Source organism: Schistocerca cancellata, chromosome 3, assembly GCF_023864275.1.
Source record: "Schistocerca cancellata isolate TAMUIC-IGC-003103 chromosome 3, iqSchCanc2.1, whole genome shotgun sequence".
Taxonomy (NCBI): Eukaryota; Metazoa; Arthropoda; class Insecta; order Orthoptera; family Acrididae; genus Schistocerca; species Schistocerca cancellata.
This window is the reverse complement of record NC_064628.1, coordinates 845,153,802-845,174,921: the sequence shown is the minus strand read 5'-3', so window position 1 is coordinate 845,174,921 and position 21,120 is coordinate 845,153,802. Positions and strand designations below refer to the sequence as shown.

The 21,120-nt window shown below is 45.4% G+C and overlaps 1 protein-coding gene across 1 annotated transcript in view; it reads left to right on the top strand.

Annotated features, from left to right (window-relative positions):
• The window catches only part of LOC126176603 (toll-like receptor 2), a 400,052-nt gene that overhangs the window by 198,870 nt on the left and 180,062 nt on the right, over positions 1-21,120 (top strand). Inside the window, exon 4 of the mRNA XM_049923763.1 lies at positions 16,134-16,251. Within this exon, the coding sequence (XP_049779720.1) occupies positions 16,134-16,251 (118 nt within the window). The remainder of the gene's footprint in view (positions 1-16,133; positions 16,252-21,120) is intronic.

The window sequence follows — 21,120 nt, the reverse complement described above, 5'->3', positions numbered from 1 at the left end:
TTTTTTTTGGGGCGCAAAGCTGCTATGGTCATTAGCGCCCGGTCCGTGACTTAGGAAACAGTAAAAAACCGAAAATGGAAACCAGCAGCAATGGGAACGAAATTCATAAAATTGGAGAAACTAAAAGCAGAAGGAAGGCTTAAAAATCCACTAAAGGAAGGGGTTGGTTGTCCCCAAAAAAAGCTTCAAATGACTGACGTCATTTCACTGGCACTAATAAACTCGAGAACGCGATCGGCTGAGCGCGTGTCATCTGCTAAAATCGACGATATATCAGGCGACAGCTGTAGGCGGGAGCGTAACGGATTAAAATAGGGGCACTCAATTAAAAGGTGTCTTACCGTCCACAGCTGAGAGCAGTGGGGACAGAGTGGGAGAGGATCGCCGCTTAAAAGATGTCGATGGCTAAAAAGATAGTGCCCTATCCGGAGTCTAGTTAAAATTACCTCCTCCTGACGACGCGCTCGGGAGGAAGAGGTCCAAGCACAAGGAAGAGCTTTCACGTCCCGCAATTTATTATGGGGAAGTGTCGACCAATGTGCGTGCCATAAAAGAACAACACGACGACATAAAACGCTCCGTAGATCGGCGAAGGGAATCGATTGAATAGCTGGCCGAAGAAGAGAGACTGCAGCCTTGGCTGCTATGTCGGCCGCCTCATTTCCACAGATACCAACGTGTCCCGGGAGCCAGAGGAACGCCACCTAGACGCCCCCCAGGTGGAGCAAGCGCAGACAGTCCTGAATCCGGTGAACCAGAGGGTGCACAGGGTAAAGAGCTTGGAGACTGAGGAGAGAGCTGAGAGAATCTGAGCAGATAACGTACTGTATCCGCTGATGGCGGCGGATGTAGTGGACAGCCTGGGGAACAGCGTAAAGCTCCGCAGTATAAACCGAACACTGGTCGGGAAGCCGAAAGTGATTTGGGGTGTCGCCAACAATATAGGCAGTCCCTACACCTAACGATGTTTTCGAGCCATCGGTGTAAATAAATGTGGCTTCCGTCATTTGTGCACATAGAGCAGCAAATGCCCGACGATAAACAAGTGAACGGGTACCATCCTTGGGAAATCGACAAAGGTCACGGAGCCGGCAGATCTGGGGACGGAGCCAAGGCGTTACTGTACCCCAAGTTGTCAAGAAGGTTTCAGGAAAGCGGAAGGAAAGAGAATGGAGCAGTTGACGGAAGCGGACTCCCCGTGGTAGTAGGGAGGAGGAGCGGCCTGCATACCCTACATCAAAGGAGGCGTCGAAAAAAATGTCATGGGCTGGATTAGCAGGCATGGAAGACAGATGGCTAGCATAACGACTCAGAAGGACTGCTCGCCGATTGGACAGCGGAGGTTCAGCAGTCTCAGCATAAAGGCTTTCCACAGGGCTGGTGTAAAAAGCTCCAGACACTAAACGTAATCCACGGTGGTGGATAGTCGAGACGCCGAAGAATAGACGGCCGAGCAGAGGAGTAGACTATGCTTCCATAGTCCAATTTCGAGCGCACTAAGGCGCGATAGAGGCGGAGAAGGACCACTCGGTCCGCTCCCCAGGAGGTACCATTCAGGACACGGAGGGTGTTGAGGGATCGCAGACAGCGAGCCGAAAGATAGGAAACGTGGGAGGACCAGCACGTTTTCTGTCAAACATAAGACCCAAGAATTCAGCGACGTCTGAAAACGGAAGGTTGACAGGTCCTAGATGTAAGGAGGGTGGAAGAAACTCCTTACGTCGCCAAAAATTAACGCAAACGGTCTTACTGGGAGAAAAACGGAAGCCGGTTTCGATGCTCCAAGAGTGGAGGCGATCGAGACATCCTTGAAGACGTCGTTCAAGAAGGCTGGTCCGTTGAGAGCTGTAGTAGATCGCAAAATCGTCCACAAAGAGGGAGCCCGAGACATCAGGAAGGAGACATTCCATAATTGGATTTATGGCAATGGCAAACAGTACAACACTCAGCACGGAGCCCTGGGGTACCCCGTCTTCTTGGGAGAAAGTACGGGAGAGAGTAGTGTTCACCCGCACCATAAATGTGCGCTCTACCGTAAATTCGCGAAGAAAAAGGGGCAGCCGACCTCGAAAGCCCCAAGAGAACAGTGTGCGGAGGATGCCTGTCCTCCAACAGGTATCGTATGCTCTCTCCAGATCAAAAAATATTGCTACTGTTTGGCGTTTCCGGAGAAAATTGTTCATGATATAAGTGGAGAGAGCAACAAGATGGTCAACTGCAGAACGATGCTTTCGGAATCCGCATTGGGCAGGTGTTAAAAGACTGCGGGATTCCAGCCACCAAGCTAAACGGTAATTCACCATATGCTCCAAAACCTTACAGACACTACTCGTGAGAGAAATGGGGCGATAGCTAGAGGGGAGATGTCTGTCCTTTCCTGGTTTCGGAACAGGAACGACGATAGCTTCCCGCCATCGTCTGGGAAAAGTACTGTCGGTCCAAATTCGATTATAAAGGCGAAGGAGGTAACGCAGACTATGGGTTGATAAATGCAGCAACATTTGGACGTGGATACCATCCGGTCCTGGGGCGGAGGAGCGAGAAGAAGAGAGTGCATGTTGGAGTTCCTGCATGGAGAAAACAGTATTGTAGCTTTCGCGATTTTGAGAGGAGAAAGCAAGATGTCGCACTTCCGCTGTACGTTTCTTCGGGAGAAACGCTGGCGGGTAATTTGAAGAGCTCGAAATTTCAGCAAAGTGCTGACCCAGTGAGTTAGAAATTGCGACGGGGTCCACTAATGTATCATGCGCGACAGTGAGCCCAGAGACCGGGGAGAAACTAGGCGCGCCTGAGAACCGTCGAAGCCGACTCCAAACTTCCGAGGAGGGAGTGAAGGTGTTAAATGAGCTAATAAAGAATTTCCAGCTAGCCTTCTTGCTATCGCGGATGATACGACGGCATCGCGCACGGAACTGCTTATAGCGGATACAGTTGGCCAAAGTAGGATGGTGGCGGAAAACGCGAACAGCACGTCGACGCTCACGTATTGCGTCACGGCATGCCTCGTTCCACCAAGGAACTGGGGTGCGCCGGGGCAATTCGGAGGTGCGTGGTATTGAACGTTCCGCAGCTGTAAGAATAACGTCGGTAATATGTGTGACCTCATCGTCGACGCTGGGAAAGTGACGGTCATCGAATGTCGCTAGAGACGAAAAAAGTGTCCAATCGGCTTGGGCAAACTTCCAGCGTTGCGGGCGCATATATGGCAGTTGAGGTTGCTGTGTCAGGACACATGGAAAGTGGTCACTCGAGTGTGTATCATCAAGGGCGAACCATTCGAAGCGCCGAGCTAGCGGAACAGTACCGACCGCAAGGTCCAAATGAGATAAATTTGTCATGGAGGCAGACAAAAATGTAGGGACCCCAGTGTTGAGGCAAACTAGATCCGCTTGGTGGAAGACGTCTAGCAATAGTGAGCCACGAGGACAAGGATGTGGAGATCCCCAAAGCGGGTGGTGGGCATTGAAGTCCCCAACCAGCAAATAGGGAGTGGAAGCTGACCAAGAAGATGAAGGAGATCAGCTCGTGCCATTGGTGTGGACGATGGAATGTATACAGTACAAAGAGAGAACGTGTATCCAGAAAGGGAAAGACGGACGGCGACAGCTTGGAAGGAAGTGTTTAAGTGGATTGGGTGATAATGGAGAGTATCATGGAGAAGAATCATGAGTCCTCCATGGGCTGGAGTGCCTTCAACAGAGGGGAGATCATATCGGATGGACTGAAAATGAGGGAGAACAAAGCGGTCATGGGGACGCAGCTTTGTTTCCTGAGGACAGAAGATGACCGGCGAGTAGGATCATAAGAGGATCGACAATTCATCCCGATTGGCTCGAAGGCCGCGGATATTCCAGTGGATAATGGACATAGGGTGAACAGAAAATGGAGGAATGTGACCAAGGTTGCTGTCAACTCAATGACTGCTCAGAGCTTGCGACCGACAGCATGGAATGGCATTCAGCCGAAGGCAGAAGATCCTGATCCATAGGTTGTTCAGGAGCAGCTCCTGCCACCAGCGATCGGCCGGTTGATCGGCCACCAGCAGTGCGCCTCGGTGACACAGAAGACGGCCAAGGGCGATTTCCGCCAGGTGGTGCTGTAGATGGGACACGCCTTGGCGGAGAAGGAGATGAACTGGGTTTCTTTGTAGTCTTCTTGGAAATATGATGTTCAGATGAAGGAGGAACCGATGGTTGTGAAGTTGGGATACGTAAAAAATCTTCACGAGTATGCTCTTTTTTCGAAGTCTTGGTGTCTGACTTTTGGGCTCTAGATTTAGCAGAACCCGATAAAGGGTGAGCCATAGAGTGGACAGGCGAAAGTGGTGAGGTTAAACGGGCGATATTTGCGCTGGCCTATCTGACGACCGTGGCACTAAAGGTGAGGTCACAGGTCTGTGTGGCCGCCTCTTTTGTTGGCCGAGGAGAAGCAAGGACAGTGCTGTATTTTCCTGTCGGAGGCACGGTGGGCTGTCGACTGGCGAATAATTTTCGAGCAGCAAAGGTCGACACCTTTTCCTTCACTCTAATTTCCTGGATGAGCTTTTCGTCCTTAAAAACGGGGCAATCTCGAGAGGAAGCAGCGTGGTCACCCATACAGTTGATGCAGCGAGGGGATGGAGGTGGACAAGCACCCTCATGGGCATCCTTGCCACACGTAACACATTTGACGAGATTGGAACAGGACTGGCTGGTGTGATTGAACCGCTGACACCGATAGCAACGCGTAGGGTTTGGGACGTAAGGGCGAACAGAAATTATCTCATAGCCTGCTTTGATTTTCGATGGGAGTTGAACTTTATCAAATGTCAAGAAGACAGTGCAGGTCGGAATGATGTTCATGTCAACCCTTTTCATAATTCTATGAACAGCCGTTACGCCCTGGTCAGACAGGTAGTGCTGAATTTCTTCGTCAGACAATCCATCGAGGGAGCGTGTATAAACGACTCCACGTGAAGAATTTAAAGTACGGTGCGCTTCAACCCAGACAGGGAAGGTGTGGAGCAGTGAAGTACGCAGCAATTTTTGCGCCTGGAGGGCACTGACTGTTTCTAACAACAAGGTGCCATTCCGTAATCTGGAACAAGACTTTACAGGACCTGCAATTGCGTCGACACCTTTCTGAATAATGAAAGGGTTGACCGTGGAGAAGTCGTGACCTTCGTCAGACCGAGAAACAACAAGGAACTGTGGCAACGATGGAAGAACTGTCTGTGGCTGAGACTCAGTGAACTTACGCTTGTGAGCAGACATAGTGGTAGGTGAGGAAACCATTGCGGAAGAATCCCCCATGATTACCGGCGTCTTCGATGGCGCGCTCCTCCCTTGTGGGGGCCCTCTCTGAGGGCATTCCCGCCTTAGGTGATTGTTCACACCTCAGGTCACACCTCCCGACAAACGGACGGAGGGACCAATCGGCACTTTCGGAAGGAATCAGCTCGGGTAATCACCCCTCCCTGTGCCTGGCCATTACGAGGGGGTACGTACGTGTCCTACCTGTCTACTCGGGGCGGGGATTACGCGTTACCCCGTCACCGGCTACGCACAAAAATGCGTGGGTCGGCCTTCAGACACGCACAGGGAGGAATAAAGAGAAAGGGAAAAACAAAGAAAGGGAAAGGAAAGAGGAGAGGTCTCAAACGCCGCAGCGGCGATAAGGGTAAAGAGAAGAGGTAAGGAAAAAAGAAGGACAAAGGAAGGATGAAGACATACAAGCAGAGAAGGCGAAGAATGCGTTACATTTACGAGCGTCCGTCTCCAGACGTAGGCACGAACCATACTCCCAGAGGGGGAGAAAGGGAAGGAAAGAGCCAGTGGTGAGGGGAGGGGGGGGCGAAGACGGGGGATAGGGAAGGATGTGGAAAAGGAAGGTATGCACCCCAGAAAGGAAGGAGGGCCACATTAGCTCGGGGTCCCGTGCTCGCTACGCACGTATCCACAAAAGAGTTGTGGACCCCCTGGGGAAGTAGAGACGTTTGCTGGAAGCTGTGGCTAACTACTGCATATAAAACACTTTTGATTTTCACTGTGGTTTCCATTTCGGGACCGATCGGACTTTATTTTCGGAATATACCTCGTATGTTATATTACATGACATGTGTAGTAATACCAACAAGCAGTAAGCGTGATTACGTCAAGATGTTTTGACTTAAATGTCTTTGAAGCTGCCACGTAAGTCGAAAAGCTAGTTCTCTTCTTTTACATCCGTAACTCTGCCCAGGACATGTTCGCCTTTCTTGTGCTATAAAAGGATCATTTTTATTTCTAGCAGTTTTATGTTTCACAGGGTTCCAAGAGCACATCGTTGCAGACTCAAAAATAACTGTAGAAAAATATGCAAACTAAAGTCACATGGTAATACTAGATAACCTTCTAGTGCTGCTCATTTTACGCAAGAGCTGGAAGGCGGACATGTTGGAACAAATTAATATCTTCGGCGTCAAAAATGAGAAATTTACTCACTGAAATGAGTTTAATGCAGTGCTGTTAAATTAGGACTCCAGAATGACCAGTAGTATTTATGGATACATATTTCCAAAAATTAAATCTTTGTAATTTTTGCGGAATTTTTGTCATGAGTAATGATAAATAGTTTACATTTTCAGTTATCGTCACTCATTCCACCTGCTGGTGTCAAAGATGCTTCTCCCAAGTGTGAAGAATATATTAGAAAGTAAAAGATATCACCAGCACCAGCATGTAGGTAATGCAGTTGAAGTAAGCTATTCTTAGACCGCTGTCTTGATTTCTGTGCACGGTACTGTTGTTAGTGAACTTCACAATATCACAAAGAAAAGACAACAAAAATCCAGAGAGCAAAAGTGATGGCGATAATATAACAAGAGAACATCTGTTTCTGAATCTTTACGTTTTCTTGTTGGTAATAGATCACAAATTGAGGTAGACGTCCTCACAAACGGGAAGTTAGCTCTCTTTGTTCGCAGGCAGCCCACACCACACGCTCTTATATTAAGCTCTATGTGTAGTAAAGTTAAATGTTTTTGTACTGTGATTTTTGTCCGATGAAGAGGTTACATCTCGAAACATGTAGTCGTGTTAAAATTTGAGCAAGATAAAAAGAATTGTAACTGATAGCTATCTCCTTAAAAATCTTTTTATAAAATACGGCATAATAATATCAATGGTGGTGTGTTTTAATGTCATCCATCAAGTATTCACCTGTCACCCATAAGAGGTTTTAGGAAAATTCACAACGTGCCTGCTTACCCTTCAATTTTTATAGTTTTTATTTCCTAAGATTCACGTAAAGTTGTTTTTAACATTTATGGGACATTCCGTCTATACTTGGATCAACGTAGGCGTGTAAAAAACTATTAATATTCCACAATACAACTTTAGTTATCGTTATCTGAGGATGGCCTGACAAGCCGAAAGCTGGTTCACAATTAACCATAAAATTATTGTGAATATCAGAGCTGTGTATATCAGTTTGCAGTGGTGCTTTCTTTTTGCTCGGCAAGTAAGGCGTCTAAGACACCGTGTGATGGTAACAAATATAGATTGGTCCACAGCAAATTTCAGGTCCGCATGTCATTCTGTTAGAAAAAAAAAAGAAAAAGAAAAGAAAAAAACGAAACGCTGAGAGCTGAGGAGAAGTCTGAATATGTAGGTCAGTCATTTGCCATCTCAAACGAAATATGAATCTAGGTATAGAGACTATTAAGTGCCAAACCGATATTTCTTAACAGTACTCATATTGGTATAAAGGAGATGGCTTTTCAGCTAGCTATAAGAATCAAGAATCGTAACTAGCTTAATTTTTGCAGACTAATCCACCGTTGTCACCTGCTTAGAGTCTTCCAAAAGGACCCTAGAACTTTAATCAGTGATTCTTTTTTGTTTTTTGTCTGATATCTTTGAAGGGGAAATGTACTGTTCATAGGTTTTCTACATCTACATCTACAAATATACTAGGCAAGTAACCATTCAGGGTTTGGTGGAGGGTACCTTGTACCACTGCCAGTCTATTTCCTGTTCCATCCGCAAATGGAAAGAGGGGAAAATTGCTGTTTATAATGTATCCTTATGAGCCTTGATATTTCTTAACTTCTCTTCGCGGTCTTCATGTAAAATATACGTCCATGGCAATTGGATCGTTCTGCAGTCTATCTCAAACACCGGTTCACTACTCTTCCTCAAGAGTGTTTCGCGAAAAGGCAGCCTTCTTCCCCTCCGGGGATATCAATTTGAGTTCACCGGGAAATTTCTGTAATACATGTTGGTCGGACGTACTAGTAACAATCCTAGCACCACGCCTCTGAATCGTTACGTCTTCCTTTAATTCGACCTGGCTGGGACCCCAGACACTCACGGATGGATCGCAAAAGTGTTGTGTACTATGTCTCCTTTGTAGATATGCCATACGTTCCTGGAATTCTCACAATAAACGGGCGGCCAGCAATTCGTAATGACGCAAATAGTTTGTTAGTCGTTGCACAGCACTAGGGAGGGAAGGAGGCAGAACATTAACCTTACTTTTGTCAGAAACTGTTGTAGGGTTTAAAAACATAGCGTTCACTGCATGTGCATGAGCCTGTTTTTTCTCGGAGCAGGTAAAATTGGCGTTTTAATGCCGTTGCAAACAAAGTGCTTGGACATGGCCTTCTTTCCACACGTGTAACACGTTGCGCTAACGGGATGGGCAATCCTGTCTTTTATGGCAAACATCTAGGTTAAGACTTCTCATAACACACAGGCCTGTTTACACGCCTACGTGGCTGTCCGCGCGGCTGTGGACACGTTCTTTGTTGTGGATGCTCGGGGCGATCGACAGAAAGGGGCGACGCGATCCGACAAATGGGGGCCTGGTCAGACTTACCTAATGCTGTTGTTGTTGTTGTTGTTGTTGTGGTCTTCAGTCCTGAGACTGGTTTGATGCAGCTCTCCATGCTACTCTATCCTGTGCAAGCTTCTTCATCTCCCAGTACCTGCCGCAACCTACATCCTTCTGAATCTGCTTAGTGTATTCATCTCTTGGTCTCCCTCTACGAATTTTACCCTCCACGCTGCCCTCCAATACTAAATTGGTGATCCCTTGATGCCTCAGAATATGCCCTACCAACAGATCCCTTCTTCTAGTCAAGTTGTGCTACAAATTTCTCTTCTTTCCAGTTCTATTCAGTACCTCCTCATTAGTTATGTGATCTACCCATCTAATCCTCACAAGGGAACCTCCCCATCGCACCGCCCTCAGATTTAGTTATAAGTTGGCACAGTGGGTAGGCCTTGAAAAACTGAACACAGATCAATCGAGAAAACAGGAAGAAGTTGTGTGGAACTATGAAAAAAATAAGCAAAATATACAAACTGAGTAGTCCATGCGCAGGATAGGCAACATCAAGGAGAATGTGAGGTAAGGAGCGACGTGGTTCCGTGGTTAGCGTGAGCAGCTGCGGAACGAGAGGTCCTTGGTTCAAGTCTTCCCTCGAGTGAAAAGTTTACGTTCTTTATTTTCGCAAAGTTATGATCTGTCCGTTCGTTCATTGACGTCTCTGTTCACTGTAATAAGTTTAGTGTCTGTGTTTTGCGACAGCATAGCAAAACCGTGCGATTAGTATATGAAAAGGACGTGCCTCTCCATTGGGAACCGAAAACATTTGATCGCAAGGTCATAGGTCAACCTATTCATCCACAGGAAAACACGTCTGATATATTGTATAAGACACTGGTGACGGCATGTACGTCACATGACGGGAATATGTTGTTTAGGTGTAGCGTCCCCATACTACGGTGCAGTTACCTCGCAGCGGACGGACGGACAGATAATAATTGTCTGAAAATAAAAAATTAAACTTTTCGCTGGATGGAAGACTTGAACCAAGGACCTCTCACTCCGCAGCTGATCACGCTAACCACAGGACCACGACACTTCTCAGCTTATGTTGGCCTTGATGTTGCTTATGTTGCGCATGGACTACTCAGTTCGTATATTTTGCTTATTTTTTTCATAGTTCCACACAACTTCTTCCTGTTTTCTCGATTGATCTGTGTTCAGTTTTTCAAGGCCTATCCACTGTGCTAATTTATAACTAAATCTGAGGGGGTTGCGATGGGGAGGTTCCCTTGTCAGCATTCTTCTGTAGCACCACATTTCGAAAGCTTCTATTCTCTTCTTGTCTAAACTATTTATCGTCCACGTTTCACTTCCATACATAGCCATGTATACTTTCAGAAACGACTTCCTGACACTTAAAGCTATACTCGATGTGATGTTAACAAATTTCTCTTCTTCAGAAACGCTTTCCTTGCCATTGCCAGTCTACAATTTATATCTAATGCTATGGCACCCGAATCATACTGCTCTAAGATTTGCAATACGCATGGAAGTAATGGATCAGAGTACTTTAAAAGCTGTTCCCGTATTCTACCGTCTGGGACATTGAATGTTGTTGCATCACGTATCATTAAATCACTGTCAAAGTTGCCACAACTACACTTAAATTTACACTTCCTATTTACGCCCGTTAAATCTGTGTACCACTGGCGGTACGTCTGTTCCGGATTTCTCTGCAAGTGAATGAACTGAAATCTAGCTACAACTACTTGGACTTGTAGGTCATAGTATTGAGTTACTGAGTGAATGCAGCTATCACTTGGTCATAAACGAGTTCGTCGGGAATAGTTTTGGTATTAACCTGAACAATGGGGCCGCGCAATCGAAAGGAAGTATTGTAACTCTACAGTACCTTGAACGCGATGAACTTGACAATGTGCTTGAAACTGAGTCAGGTATTCGAGCCATTCCTCTTTTGTGTCGTTAAATTGCCGGAACGTTGGTGTGCTGGTCGGCGGCTCTTGTTGGGCTGGTTGGGCTGTCGGTCGGCTGCGGCTGTAGGGCCAAGGCCGCTTGTGCGGCCCGTAGTTGTCGCCAGTAAGGTAGACATTTGTTGGTTCTGAAACTGAAAAGCTTGTGTTAAATCCGTCACATTGACCATCTACTACAGGGAGTGTGGAATTAATGGTTTACACAAACACGTTATATCAAAAAGCAAGCAAAGCCTCCGAAAAGCGAAATATAATTAGTTGTGCTGCTTCCCTCTTGGAATAAATGCAAGAACACAACAACAAGTGAAGAAATATGAACATTTGGAAGCCAGCATCCCTGCAAGCTAAAACACAAGAGAAGCAAGCAAAATCTTCGGTCAAGTTGATTATTCTCGATCGCTACTGAAATATCCTCGTTGGCCACTGTAGAGTATTGTACCACAAGGAAAAAAGGGAGTGGTTGTTGTTATCGGTGACCGTATCCTCTTTCTACAACACAAATACACACGTGGATTGATACTGTTCTTTATTTACATAAACTGGAAACATTTACTTAACTTGAATTGTGTCCATAATTTTTGGTACAAGCTCATCAGTTATAGTCCCACTATAGTCATTAATCTGGTTGCTATGTAATGTCGGTGCCAGTGATGAACTAAACCTGCCTGAGGCCTTCCAGCCTAAATACACGCTGTCGAGAGGGCGTTGTCGGCGTGTTGCTTGTGGGTGTCTCTCTGGCCTCTCTCGCGATAGGCGCGCTTGATCAGCGTCTACTAATCGATCTTCACCCTTCATCTTTGCCCACAGGTGTACTGGGGACAGCTTATGCCAGCAACTTTGTATGACAAGCGATGTAAGCAACAGGGGTAGGTGGACTCAGAGCACTTTTTCAAAATTTCCAATTCTGAACTGCATCAGACTCGACTGAATGTCACGAGGGAAAGTATTAGAGGGGAATTCGCTTCTGGAACATAAATTAGGACTAATTTGCAATGTTTACCAAGAGTTCAGACTGTATACTGAATTATGCGAGGAATGCTCTACCACCTGAGCCCTCGAAAATGGTCAGTCGTATTAACCAGAAGTTCTAGTCTGTTGATATTTCTTTCCTGTGGACAGGGTGAACGGTAAGTTACGTTTTAGTCACCAGTCTTCTGACTAGTTCGATGCTGCTCGCCACGAATTCCTCAGCCAACCTCTTCATCTCAGAGTAGCTCTTGCACCCAGAGCCCATAGTTATTTGTTAGGTGTATTTCAGTCTGTCCCCCTACAGTTCCTACCCTGAAAACTCCCACTAGTACTGCGGAAGTTATTCCCTACTGTTTCAGCACATGTCCCATCGTCCTCTCCCTTCTTCGTGTCAGTGTTTTCTTCACCGAGTCTGTGGAGAAGCACCTAATTCCTTATATTATCAATCCACCTGACTTTAACACCCTTCTATAGCTCCACATCTGAAACGCTTTGATTCTTTTGGTGCTTTTTTTCCCAAAGTCCATGATTCAACGCTGTACTCCGAAGGTACACTCTCAGGGATTTATTCCCCAGTATAAGTCTCTTGTTTGATAGAAACAGAAATCTCTTGGTGAGAAATGTCCTCTGTGCCTGTACTAATTCGCATTTTTATGTCCTTCCTGTTTCTTCCGCCATGTATCGTTTAGCTGTCCTTAACTTCGTCTACTTCGTGGTCCCCAATTTTGACGTTCAGCTTCTAGCTGTTTTCCGCTACTCCTCAGTATTTTGTTCTTTCTACTCTCAGACCATATTCTGTACTCATTAGACTGTTAATTATATTTATAATTCTTCTTCACTTTTACTGAGGATAGAATATGTCATCAACAAATGTTACCATTGATCTCTTTTCATCTTGAATATTAGTCCCACTCCTGAAACGTTCTTTTGTTTTCAAATGGCTCTGAGCACTATGAACATTATGGTCATCAGTCCCCTAGAACTTAGAACTACTTAAACCTAACTAATCTAAGGACAGCACACAACACCCAGCCATCACGAGGCAGAGAAAATCCCTGACCCCGCCGGGAATCGAACCCGGGAACCCGGGCGTGGGAAGCGAGAACGCTACCGCACGACCACGAGATGCGGGCTTTCTTTTGTTTTCGTTATTCCTTCTTCGACGTATAGATTGAAGAGTAGTGGCGACTTACACCCTTTTGAATGACAGTACTTCGTTACCGAATCAAAAACAATGCATCTCTTTTTGTGTATAACCTATTTTATACAGAAATATTGTGTACATATTTTGATACCATAGAATCATGCTGCTCACCTCATCACTGCAAAAAAGAAAGAGACAAGTTAGAAAATAAATAATTTACTAACAACGTTCTAAGAGCCATAACAGGAAGCTGCCAATAGGAAAAGTTTTGTACAAGTTCCGATAATACACAGTCCCTATGCTTTATTGGTGACAATACTAGCACAGATATAGAGCAGTAATATTTTCACTAGCAAAACTAAAGTCAACAAAACAATTTCTCATATCGGTTAAAGTTGCCAGAAGAGAGTAACAAAGTGAAATTCACGAAAAAATCGCAGTATTATCTTCTGTTTTTTACACAATTCCGTTTTGGGATCAAGTTTACTATAGACTCCCTGTGCTGTTGAGAAAGAGAGGGCAACGTCGTCAACGGGTGTCTCTGTTTTGCAGCTGTCCTTTCAGATGACGTACGGCATAGCCAACATCTCCCATGCTCTTTCCTCTTTTGAAGTTCTCCATTTTTCTGTTTCAGACTAAAAAATTATATAGTTTTCGTTCGACTGGGCGTTCAGCGTAGTACACATCATAAAACGACATTCTGAAAAGGAAAGGTCGAGACAAGCTGCAATACTTTTAGTATTTTTTACGACGACTGTTTCGGCTTTATTGTCATTCTGAAGTAACGTCTAGTTTGATTTGACGTCCATGCTGCATCTACAGTAAATTGTCATTCTCTAATTCGCAATGATTACGTTACACGCAGCAATTAATATTGGCCAGGTGCGGCTAGGACTCGCACGCTGACTGTTCCGTATAAAACTTTATTACGTATATAGACAGCTCATCCATTCCGGGAATCGAGAATCTCGATGATTTTGCCTGTTATTTATACTGACAGTGGCAAGATAACGATCCTGGGGATTCCAAGAATTTCAAGAAAATCTTAATTTCAAGTCAGAAATGAGATAACAAATGATAAAAGAAATATTTTTCGTGTGGTACTGTTATAGATTAGCAGTTTTCTAATTTTTCCTGTACTTCTACTATGAAACCATTCTTCTTGCCAGATTTCATGATTCTACGTCAAAGAGTAGTACGTTATAGGTTTTAATGAGTGAGTCCGCGAGTATCAAAACATTTGACAAAAATCGCTGTACCTTTTGATCTCATTGGCTTTTACAGTACCAGAGGACTGTAGACCTCTGTATGTGATATAAATTTCAACCTGATCTATCTACCTGTTCCTCAGAAAAACAGGTCTTAACAGACCGATGGACAGACAGTAAATCTCATAACAAATAATTTTTCTTTCGTGTGATATAACTAGAAATTAACGGTTTTCGAATTTTTCCTCTGGTTTTACTGTGAAACGTTGCTCTTGGCATATTTCATGCTTCTGGGTCAATGGAAAAAACCCAGTGGATTTTGATGAGTGACTTCCCGGCTATCGAAATATGCTAAACAAATTGTCGTATCTTTTGCCTGCATTGACTTAGTAGCTACAGTTTTTCTTCATCCCCTAGCAACCATATGTCTTAATATGCGACGTAAATTTCAACTTCATTCATGTACTCTTCAAAACATGCCAGGCTACATGGAGGAAACCTTAACGGATGACATTTCGGACTCTACTGGGAAATACCGTTTAGCACAAACATCTTGCGCTGTCTAGTAACGAATGATTAAAATGTTTTCTCCGTGATTTGGCAGTTGGAGCTAATCTAGGGACATGCAACAGAGTTCTGGTGACCAGGGCCGCAGCTAGGTGTTTTTCTGCTCTAGACGAGAACTGAAAACTGACGCCCCTCTTGTTCACTACCATCCGTCTCCCCGATTGCCTTCCCCCAACCATTCCCCCACGCACGCCACTCCCCCCTACCCCCACAACACCGCCACGAGTATCCAACGGCACAACACTGCAAATCTCCTGTCATATTTTTAATCATTAAACTGAGCTCACCAGCCGTTCTCATTGTCTTTCATGCTTTGTCCTACGTTGCTTCTGAAGTGAATGAGGACAACAAAAATCATCTGTCTTTCATTTTTTGTCTTCAATTTTTGAAATTTCCCCAAACAATTAAAATGAGAATTATGTGCTGCAAATTTTAAAACAGAACTCAGTTGAATATGTCAGTCCATCCAAATTTGACATCAATTACTTACTTTGTTTAATTACAAGGAAATGGGCAGATAAAGGTGTGGAACTATTTTCTGGTACGAATGAATTCGTACTTCAGTTTAGAATTTATGCCATACTGTGGGAAACAATTTGAAGCATTAAAATAAGTTATCTGGACAGTAGTGATGTTATTTCGTTTCTGTTTTGATCGAAATATTTTTAGAATGAGGAATGACTCTAATCTTTTTCAGCATTCAGTTTCTTGCGATTAAATAAATAAATGGCGTCTTGTTTGCGTTGGCCATTGAGGGTACTACAATTTTTATTAGGCGCAGTGGCCTAAGCGATTGGCCTCTGATCATTCGTCCTAGATGAGTGCAGATTCGAATCCCAGTGAGGGATGGATTTTGTGGTTGTCTAGAGGCAGTGGCTCTTTCTATTGTTTCGATCCGTACTCAGTAGCGGCTGCTTTAGTTTTGAGGTTGGTAAAAGCAATGTATTTACTTTCATCAAAGTGAGTAATTTTTCTTATTATCCACTCTTCCCCTCATTTGCTCAGTTCTTTCGCTGTTGAATTTGGAATTAATTTTTTTCGCCTGCTGCCGCCCCCAAAAATTTTGCCGCTCTAGGTGGCCGCCTAATCTTGCCTAATGGTAGAGACGACCCTGCCGCGGACACAGCAGGTTGGGGAAAAAATGGGCAGTTAGAATGTTTTATATTTCCACTCTCTCTTTACACATCCAAGCATGAAGCATGTCATGCCAGTTTGTTGCGCGCCACCTTCACGATGTTGACTATTTAGTGGCCTAATTTGTATTTGTTTCCGTACATGTATTTATAGGACTTTTTTCCACTTTTGACCAGTGCTTTATTGCCTACATGTAAGAAAATGAAACAATGTTTTTCAAACACACGCTGTCTTTAGTTTTGAGAATGAACTGAACTGGGTGTCACCTGCTGGAGACTAGGGGATTTCCTGTGCCTCACCTGTTCACCGTTCTGCGCCGTGTTGCAGGCCGTCGGCGTGCCTGAACCGGGACACGGTGCTGGTGAGCGCGGTGGTCCGGCACGCGACCGCCGCCAGGAAGGGCGTGCTCAACAGACTGCACTACATCCACAACGCCACGCTCATGGTGAGTACCCACACACCCCGTCCTGAAAGTGTGCACAGCGTAGCTCGACAGTATCGAATGAGGTACACTTTTGGCCATTGCTATACCAAGGAAAAATGCAGATGATAAACAGGTATTCATTGAACAAATATATTATACTAGAACTGACATGTGATTACATTTTCACGCAATTTGGGTGCATAGATCCTGAGAAATCGGTACCCAGAACAACCACCTCTGGCCGTAATAAAGACCTTGATACGCCTGGGCATTGAGTCAAACAGAGCTTGGATGGCGTGTACAGGTACAGCTGCCCATGCAGCTTCAACACGATACCACAGTTCATCGAGAGTAGTGACTGGCGTATTGTGGCGGGCCAGTTGTTCGGCCACCATTGACCAGACGTTTTCAATTGGTGAGCGATCTGGAGAATGTGCTGGCCAGGGTAGCAGTCGAACATTGTCTGTATCCAGAAAGGCCCGTACAGGACCTGCAACATGCGGTCGTGCATTATCCTGCTCAAGTGTAGGGTTTCGCAGGGATCGAATGACGGATAGATCCACGGGTCGTAACACATCTGAAATGGAACGTCCACTGTTCAAAGTGCCGTCAATGCGAACAAGAGGTGACCGAGACGTGTAACCAATGGCACCCCATACCATCACGCAGGGTCACACGCCAGTATGGCGATGACGAATACAACCTTCCAAATTGCGTTCACCGCGATATCGCCAAACACGGATGCGACCATGCTGCTGTAAACAGAACCTGGATTCATCCGAAAAAATTACGTTTTGCCATTCGTGCACCCAAGTCCATCGTTGAGCACACCATCGCAGGCGCTCCTGTCTGTGATGAGGGGTCAAGGGTAACCGCAGCCATGGTCTCCGAGCTGATAGTCCATGCTGCTGCAAACATCGTCGAACTGTTGGTGCAGATGGTTGTTGTCTTGCAAACGTCCCCATCTGTTGACTCGGGGATCGAGACGTGGCTGCACGATCCGTTACAGCCATGCGGATAAGATACCTGTCATCTCGACTGCTAGTGATACGAGACCGTTGGAATCCAGCACGGCGTTCTGTATTACCCTCCTGAACCCACCGATTCCATACTCTGCTAACAGTCATTGGATCTCGACCAACGCGAGCAGCAATGTCGCGATACGATTAACCGCAATCGCGATAGGCTACAATCCGACCTTTATCAAAGTCGTAAACGTGATCGTACGCATTTCTCCTCCTCACACGAGGCATCACAACAACGTTTCACCAGACAACGCCGGTCAACTGCTGTTTCTGTATGAGAAATCGGTTGGAAACTTTCCTTATGTCAGCACGTTGTAGGTGTCGCCACCGGCGCCAACATTGTGTGAATGCTCTGGAAAGCTAATCATTTGCATATCACAGCATCTTTTTCCTATCGGTTAAATTTCGCGTCTCTAGCACGTCATCTTCGTCGTGTAGCAGTTTCAATGGCCAGTAGTGTAGTATCTACTACACTTAACATTGTGATAACAACACTAGCGTTTTCACATACATTGGCGGAAAAAGATGTTCATTAATGAAATTTCTGGAATAGATTTGTGTAGATAGTATGTTTTGGTCATTAACGTTGCCAGACTACAGTTTAATTTCAGCGAGAGATACGCCATTACAAATGCGTTATGCTAGTACATTATTAAATGGTCGAACTGCCACAGCTTTCCATAGAAGAACTGAAAGGTGTATGCGCTGTGTTGTATAGGTGGCGGATGCCAGTTGATGGGATGGAGTTTCATGCCTGTTGTACCTGGTCAGTCAGTACAGCGACAGTTGATGCTGTTTGAAGAAAAGGCTGGAGTTGTCGTCCGATGATGTCGCATATGCGCTCGACTGGTGACAGATCTGGTGATCGAGCAGGCCCAGGCAGTATGTCGATACTCTGTAGAACATGTTGGGTTACTACAGAGGTATATGGGCGAGCGTTATTCTGTTGGAAATCACCCCCTGGAATGCTATTCATGAATGGTAGTACAACAGGTGGTACCACGAGATTGACGTAGAAATTTTAGTCAGTTTGCGTGGGACAGTCAGGAGAGTGGTACTGCTCTCAAACGAAATCGCATCCCAGACCACAATTCTAGGTGTGGGTCCACTGTGTCGAGCAAGCGGACAGGTTGGTTACAGGGCCTTCACTGGTCTCCTAAGCCATGACTGGCACCGAGGCATAATCAGCTTTCACCAGAAACACAACAGACCTCCACCTTGCTCTCCAATGATCTCTACCTTGACAATAGTGTGGTCGCAAATGACGGTGGCTTGTGGTCAGTGAAATGCACGCTACAGGGCACCTTTCTCGGAGCTGTCCTTAAAGTAAAATATTTGAAACAGTCCGTTGTGTCACTGTGGTCCCAACTGCTGCTCAGATTGCTGGTGCAGATGCAGTACGATGCGCCAGAGCCATGCACAGATCACTATAGTCTTCCCTCTCGGCAGAGCCATGCGGCCGTCCGGAGGCCAGTCTCCTGGCGACCGCACATCCTCGTGACCACCGCTGCCAACAATCGTTTAGTGCCTACATTCCTGTTAAGTCTTTCTGCAGTATCACAGAAGGATCATCCAGCTTCCAATAGCCATGATACACGACCCCATTCGTACTCAGTGAGATATCAATAATGGTGTCTTCGTAGCCTCAAAGCCATTCTTCACTGACATTCACTCACCACGCCGAATCTCAAAGGTAACTAACGCTCATGACTGTTACAGCCTGTATTTAAAGCAAACCTGATTTGCATCCCTACAGAGGCGGTACTAGCGACACTCTTATGCGACTGGCGTACAATCTGATGTACGAAGACGCCTTCTAACTTTCGTTTGTATGTTTGTATTGTGACGTTCTTTCCGTCAGTATATTTCTTACCTTAGTGATTCTACGGGCAACCTTCAATCTTATCGGTCAAATCCATTTTCAGAATCCTTCTGCAACACTGGATCTCTTACGTTTCCACCGTTTACATTTCTGCCTTTTTTTTTTTTTTTTTTTTTTTTTTTTTTTTTTTTTTTTTTTTTTTTTGACAGTTCACGACTCACTTCTATACAATTCTACCCCCGAAACGCAACCTATCTGATCAAACTTATCGGGACACCACCAACTGTCACAACAGGCTGAGGAGCCAGTACAAAAGGAAGCGGCGAGTATTGTTTTATCAGCAGAGAAGCATTAACGGTGCAATGGGTCTGTCAGCAGAGCTCACTCAGTGACTTTGAAGGTGAACTAAATTCATCACGGACATTTAAACGCTTCTAAAGCTGCCGAAGTCGACTAATGGTGATGTGCCTGTGAAATGGAAACGCGAAGGAACAAAAATAATGGTTCAAATGGCTCTGAGCACTTTGCGACTTAACTGCTGAGGTCATCAGTCCCCTAGAACTTAGAAATACTTAAACTTAACTAACCTAAGGACACCAGACACATCCAAGCCCGAGGCAGGATTCGAACCTGCGACCGTAGCGGTCGCGCAGTTCCAGACTCTAGCGCCTAGAACCGCTCAGCCACTCAGGCCGACGCGAAGGGACAACCCAGCTAAATAAAGACGAAGTAGACTTCATGTACTCACGAACTGGAACCGTTGACCATTGCAGAAGACGGTTACAAAATAATCGCAAGAACTCAGTGGAAGGACTCACTCGTGAATTACAAATCCGTTACTAGCAATCCAGCTAGCGCAATGACTGTGGGTGGATAGTTAAAAACAATGAGCTACAGTAGTCGAGCAGCTCCTCAGAAACCAAACATTTCTATAAAAATTGCTAAGCTGGAGGTGTTGTGAAAACCGTCGTCACTGAACAGTGGATCACTGGAAACCAGTGATTTGGGGTGATAAATAATGCTTACCGTGTGGCAGGTTTTGGTATTTACGAAGGCTTTCAGAACGTTGCCTGCAGTCATGTGTAGTGCCGAGATTGAAGTTCAAAGGCAGAGATGTTACGATATGGGGGGTATTTTTCGTGATTAGGATGTGATTCCTTTACTCCGCTTAAGAATGGTGTGAATACACTTCACCAAATGCGTACCGCCTACGGTAGAGGAACAGTTTGGAGACAATGACTGGATCGGCGCCGGCCGAGGTGGCCGAGCGGTCCTAGGCGCGACCGCTACGGTCGCAGGTTCGAATCCTGCCTCGGGCATGGATGTGTGTGATGTCCTTAGGTTAGTTAGGTTTAAGTAGTTCTAAGTTATAGGGGACTGATGACCTCAGAAGTTAAGTCCCATAGTGCTCAGAGCCATTTGAACTGGATCGGCACGACAATACACCTGTCAAAAAGCGGCGCCTGTGAAGCAATGCTTTGTGGTCAAAAACGTTCCTGAAATGTTTTGGCCTGCACGGAATCTCGGCCTGAGCCCAATGGAACACCTTTGGGATGGGTTACACTGTAAGATTTCGCTCAAGGCCCCAGTGTCCTACTCTAGTCCCGGCTCTTGAGGAAGAATGGGCTACTATTCCTTCACAGATATTCAGAAACTTACTGTCCAGCTCATTTCAACCATGATAACGGAGAAGGGTCGACACAGCCCGTATTAATGTCTACTTATAGTGTGCGGATACTTTTGACGAGATAGTGTAAATTATCAGAAATTTCTTTGTCAGGTTAGTGACTCCTTTTTATATTTACCTTGTTTCCTCTGTGTGCTTTTGTCTCCATGGAAGCAGAACTCTTTCACTTCCTACATGCTACATATTTTGATGTTAAGTTTGTCACTGGTCTCACTTCTGATGCTCCTACGGACTACTAGTCTACACTCTGATCGTATTCTGTGATCTGTAGACCTTTCCATTCAACAGGTCCTATAGATTTTCCTCACTTTCACAAAGGGCATCAATGTTATCTTAATCGAATTTCGCCCCGTCCG